This window comes from Plectropomus leopardus, chromosome 13 (genome assembly GCF_008729295.1).
Source record: "Plectropomus leopardus isolate mb chromosome 13, YSFRI_Pleo_2.0, whole genome shotgun sequence".
NCBI classification, from domain to species: domain Eukaryota; kingdom Metazoa; phylum Chordata; class Actinopteri; order Perciformes; family Serranidae; genus Plectropomus; species Plectropomus leopardus.
This window is the reverse complement of record NC_056475.1, coordinates 290563-296386: the sequence shown is the minus strand read 5'-3', so window position 1 is coordinate 296386 and position 5824 is coordinate 290563. Positions and strand designations below refer to the sequence as shown.

Genomic DNA, 5824 nt, shown 5'->3' with positions numbered 1-5824 from the left:
GTTGCAGTGAACTTGCTGAATATGAAGTAGGAAGTTTCAGTTTTGATTAAACATTTGTTAAAGAAATTTAAAACAAAGTTTAGTGTTGCAGTTTCCTTTCTTCCAAATTCCAACAGAAAGATTTTAATTTTTAATGTAAATTGATCTTAATTCCAAATATCAGTTATGGATCTCGTGAACTATTGGTATCGGCTTTGACCCTGAAAAAAACCCACATGGGTCGATCTCCGGGGCGTTGATCATTTGAGGACAGTTAATTAGGAATACTTCTATGAGGTGAAAATTAAACTGCAAATGTTTCAAACGTTCCTCATATTTATCTCCACGTTGTCATTTGTGTTGGAAAGCTGCTCCTCTGAGGGTTTTATTCTTTACGTCTTCTGTGATGGTGAAACGGTCCTGTGAGGCCAGCAGGGGGTGCTGCAGGGCTGATGCGCATTAACAGAATCAGGTTCATGGTTTAGGACGATGCCTGAGGATGTGCTGTTTGGGGTTGAGGTGTACTTGTGTGGAGTCTTCTGGCAGCTCTGCTTTGGAGGTCCCGCTAACTGAACGTGGATCAGGTTTGCAGGTGTACAGGGTCGGGCTCTGGTCTCTGCTGGTCCCTGAAACATGACAAATAAAAACACAAATTCGTCCTGTAAAAAGAGGAGAGATTTATTCATTAAGACCCAGAAACAGGCCACTGATACTCTTTAGTATAGGGTCCGGAGTCCAGAGTCTCAGGTTAAGGGTAGAGAGTCCAAAGTGTTGAGCATAGGGTCAAGAGTCCAGGGTCTCCAGTATAGGGTCCAGAGTCCAGAGTCTTGAGTACAGGGTCCAGAGACCAGGGTCTTTTAGCATCCAGAGTCTTGAGTATAGGATCAAGAGTCTACAGTATGGGGTCCAAAGTTCAACGTCAATACAGTGTCTAGAGTCTTGAGTATAGGATCAAGAGTCTTGAGTACAGGGTCCAGAGTGCAGATTACAGAGGCTAGAATTTAGAGTCTAGAGACCAGAGTCTTGAGGGGTTTTCCTCCCGCTGGAGAGGAGCCTCACAGTTTGAAAGCCTCTGGTCTAGAGAGTCCAGAGTCCATATTCCAGCTGCCAAACACAGGCCGGCCCAGAGCTGAAGGATCCATCAGGTGTCTCTGAGGAAACCCCCAAGGCCCACTGGATCCTGCAGTTCTGACCTTTGACCCTCAGCTGAAGTGTGAAGATGAATGTGAGGATTATTGACACCAGATACTGGTTCTGGTTTTAAGAGTCAAAGTGTGCTGAATGTAAAAAGAAATCCTGCAGATTCCTGCATGATTAACAGTCCTGGGCTGGTTCTGCAGGGTCTTGGACTGGTTCTTCAGGGTCCTGGACTGGTGCTGCAGGGTCCTGGACTGGTTCTGCAGAGTCCCGGCTGGTCCTGCAGAGTCCTGGGCTGGTCCTGAAGAGTCCTGGGCTGGTCCTGCAGAGTCCTGGGCTGGTCCTGCAGAGTCCTGGGCTGGTCCTGCAGAGTCCTGGGCTGGTCCTGAAGGTTTTTGAAGTGGTTTTAAGAGTTCTGGACTCAATTTTCGGGTCTCTGCGATGAGTCGTTTCACACCGACCATCCATTGGATGACCTCAGTCACATGATCGACCATCAGTGAGCGATGGACCTCATCAGCCGAGTCCCAGTGGCCTACCTGCAGCTCTAAGGGACAGACAAGAGGACAGACAGGTGAGTGCTGAGAAAGGAGGACAGACCGGAGGACAGACAGGTGAGTGCTGAGACAGGAGGACAGACCGGAGGACAGACAGGTGAGTGCTGAGACAGGAGGACAGACCGGAGGACAGACAGGTGAGTGCTGAGAAAGGAGGACAGACCGGAGGACAGACAGGTGAGTGCTGAGAAAGGAGGACAGACCGAGGACAGACAGGTAAGTGCTGAGACAGGAGGACAGACAGATCAGTTACCCAGAGACAGGGTGAGCATGCGTCTCCTCACAGGTAGGCTGAGACGACCTGTCCTCCAGCTGTCCTCCAGGAGGCGGAGCCTCTTTTCCACGTCACTACACACCTGATCCTACAGACAGAGGTCAAAGGTCAATCAAACACATATTGGTATTAACAGACAGGGTTCACACACATTTTGACCAATAACTTTCCAGGACTTTCTCCAGGTTTTCCATAAATAACTTGTGGAAACTGGAGTTTAAGGTGCGTCAGTGCCTTCATGTAAGATTTACAGGTAGTTTAAGTATATGGAGGATTTACTGAACACTACTTTAATCTATATTGAGGAGTAATATATTAAGATATATTTTTGTATCACCCAGCCCTTTTAATTTGATTAAAAACGCATCTGATCAGACAGCACTGTTTGCGGGGTTCCTCAAGGCTTCGTTCTGGGGCCTCTTGTGTTTAATATCTACGTTCTTCCACTAGCTCAGAGAGAACAAATAAAAAACATAAAACATAATACAATTAACCGTACCACCAGCGGAGCACCAGGTAAACAAACCGAACAAATCATCATTTCCTGAGCGAACAGTTTTTGGGGGAAGAAAAAACGACTTAAAGTCAGCGCTAATTATAAATCTGTGATGCTGAAATCCTGAGAGGGCGTGGACTGAATTTCAGGATGTTTATTTAATCACAAAAGTCTCACTTTAACTGTCTGTCTGCAGGCAGCGAGTGCTCGGTTCAACACCGACATCACGTCCTCCATGTCAGGCTCGCTTTCTGATTGGCTGCTGTCAGCCTCTCTCTGACTGCTCATTGGTCCCACTGTGGGAGGGGGCGTGGCCACACGGCCAGGAGGATGACGAGCTGCAGAGGAGAAACAAAGAGTCTGCTGTCAATATCCCAGTTTGTTGTCATGACAACACCTTCTTCTTCTGCTCCTTACCTGGTGTTAGAGGGGGTGGGGCCAAACCTGTTGGAGGTGGAGCCAGAGGACTGGAGGAGGGAGGAGTCATGGGTGGAGCTCCTGTACCTGGGGACCAATCAGAGACAAGGTGTTTGAAAAAGACAAAGTTATTAAAAATTACAAACAGTAGCCCTGTCGCACTGCCTGTTGAAGGCAGTCTATTGCGGCACCATTTTTCAAAAAAAAAAAGAAAAAGAAAGAAACCCAAAAGAATTCGTCTTCCTTAAAACAATTAGGGGCTGAAACGATTCCTCGAATAATTCGAGTAACTCGATTACAAAAAATGATCGAGGAATTTTCTCTGCCTCGAGGAATCGTTTAATTTTGCCAGCTCAAAGCATGGTATTTCGCCCGGACTACTTCTAATGCGGCACAACGTGCGGACGTCACACACATAAAGGAATAAAAAAGAGGCGGCGGATATGTTTGGTTTTAACCACGGATGAAGAGGTAACGACGAAGAAGGCGACGAAAGCGAAGAGAAAGGCACAAAGAAAAGGCAGAAAAATGTCAAAAGTGTGGGAGCATTTCAAGCTGGACACCGAGGCGAACACTGCTGCGTGTATTCACTGTGAGACAGCGCTTGCATACCACAACAGTACGTCTTCAATGCTGCAGCATCTCCACCGAGGCCACCCTGTTTACTCCGAGAGCGGAGGACCGTCACCCGAGACGAGGCAAAATGAAGTTAACGTAGCGCTAATTAATGAGATTAACGTTACTGTACCTTGCTAACATAACGTTAGCCCTGCGGAGGGCTAGGTTTCTATTAATTATGACTACTGTCGATGCGTGGCTAACGTGCCTTTCATACAGGCTTTATTTAATCTGTACAAACACAGCGCTGCAGAGTGATGAGGGTGGAAAATAAAAACATAATAAAGCTAACTGGGTAGTTAAAAAAGGAAACCAATGGTTCATTGTTAGGTGAAATGTCTTATTGTCCCATGTATATTTATAATTGCTCTTTAACTAAACAAAAATATGTTTTATCCGATTACTCGATTAATCGATGGAATTTTCAGTAGAATACTCGATTACTAAAATATTCGATAGCTGCAGCCCTAAAAACAATGCAAAAATATTTTAAAGAAAATGTTTTTCCTTTAAATTACACAAAAAGTTGAAAGTAATACCAAAAAAAAAAAACACCAAGCGAAAAAATAAGCAAAATGTTTTCATTTAAAATTGAAAAATCACCAAAATTTTCTAGAAAAAGAAAAAATGTCAAGAATTTTGAAAGACAAAAATCCAAAATGTTTTCTTTATAAACTGCCAACTTTTTTTAAAGGAAAAAAAATCACCAAAACTTTTCATAGAAAATTCCCCAAATTTTGAAAGACAAAAAGGCAAAAATGTTTTCTTTAAAATTTACCATATTTTTTAAAAGAAAAAAGCAACAACAGAAAAAAATGTTTAATGGAAGAAAATTCACAAAAAATAACACAAAAGAGCTATTTTTTCTTTATAAACTGTCAAGATATATATATATTTTTTAAAAGTCACCAAAAGTATTTTTGTTTTGTTGTTTTCTTGAAAAACTGCCCAAAATTTTAAAAGAAAAAAAGATTGCAAATTTTTGTCATGGAAAAAAATACCAAAAATCTGTCATTGTTACTGTTTATGAAGAGCTGCTGACACATATGTTATACGTCACACTGCGGGCCCACGCTGTCATGTTAAAGCGTTTTACTTTCCATGATGCCGGCATGCTGTCTAAAACCACACTCTGGAGTCACGTGACGCCGCTGTCTGATTGGTTCTTCAGAGACTCTGCAGAGACTCTCAGTGGAGGAAAGGGTTAATGTTTTCTCACCTGTAGCTTCTGGTGGAGCTGCTCTCTTGTTCAGGAGGCTCCTCTGTGGTCCGTGGGCCTTCTGAAGGCCATATGAGAACTGGGGGGGGTCGTTCCAGCCCCGCTCCTGGTTACCTAGGAAACACAGAGATCCGGTTTTATTCTGAAAGGATCGACAGTATCCAGCTGCACCATCATAATTTAAACTTATTTTTAATGTTGTGGCACATCTGAGAAACTACAACCAGAGTATTGATTAATCTTCTGATCACTTCAGCTGCAGTCAGTGTTATCTACTTTATCACACAAGCCGCTTCAATCCTGATAACATGAAGTGTTCAAAGAATTAGAGCAGGAGGCAGCTGCTGCAGCACAGAGACAAAACATCAAACTGTCAAATACAGAAAAGACGCAGAGAAAAGCAAAACGAGGGACACGAACTAAAATAAGAAGAGAATAAACACAGAAACTATATGGAGCATTGGAGACAAAATTACATGTGAAAGTGACTGCGGTGAGATTCAGAGTCGACGTTTTTGTAAAGTCAGACTTTAACGAGAATGACGCTGTAATTTATTAGTATCAATGACAATCGCGTCATAATTCAATGAGAAGGCTAAAATTTCAGAATAAAGTCATAAATTCATGCTGAAAAAGTCATAATATTACGTGAATAAACTCATAAATATACGAGAAAAACTGACATGTTTGAGCTGGGGAGCCGGCTGAGCACACTGACAGATGAGGACTGATGTTGGTGTCCCTGCTGAGGTGTCTCTATTGTCTCCATATTATTGATATGTATTGATCGCTGTGAGGGTCTGTAGCATCCTGACATCACCTGCCAATATCTGACTCACAGACAGAGCCTGTATGTGCAGTCTGTGGTCACAGACTGCACATACAGGCTCCGTCATCTCATTAAATGTTGAGAGCATTCAACCAAACTCCATTTAATATTTGGCTAACTCTTCAGTCGGGACAGCATGATTAGACAGATTCAGAAAATGGACAGGTTGTTCCACTCGTGCTGCATTTAGATCACAGAGATAACTTTACCTCTTTTTAATGTTTTACTGTAAAGTTAGGGTTTATTTACATCACCAGACTACACTCACACAACTGCTAAATTAGCCATGGCACGTTCA

The 5824-nt window shown here is 43.1% G+C and overlaps 1 protein-coding gene across 1 annotated transcript in view; it reads right to left on the bottom strand.

Moving 5' to 3' along the window:
• Window positions 1–644: 644 nt before the first annotated feature.
• The window catches only part of LOC121952518 (steroid receptor RNA activator 1-like), a 6134-nt gene continuing 954 nt past the window's right edge, over window positions 645–5824 (bottom strand). The window contains exons 2-7 of the mRNA XM_042499263.1: window positions 4698–4811; window positions 2861–2947; window positions 2621–2781; window positions 1927–2035; window positions 1415–1663; window positions 645–1382 (exon numbers count right to left, since the gene is read on the bottom strand). Of these exons, the coding sequence (XP_042355197.1) occupies window positions 1294–1382; window positions 1415–1663; window positions 1927–2035; window positions 2621–2781; window positions 2861–2947; window positions 4698–4811 (809 nt within the window). The 3' untranslated portion in view covers window positions 645–1293. The remainder of the gene's footprint in view (window positions 1383–1414; window positions 1664–1926; window positions 2036–2620; window positions 2782–2860; window positions 2948–4697; window positions 4812–5824) is intronic.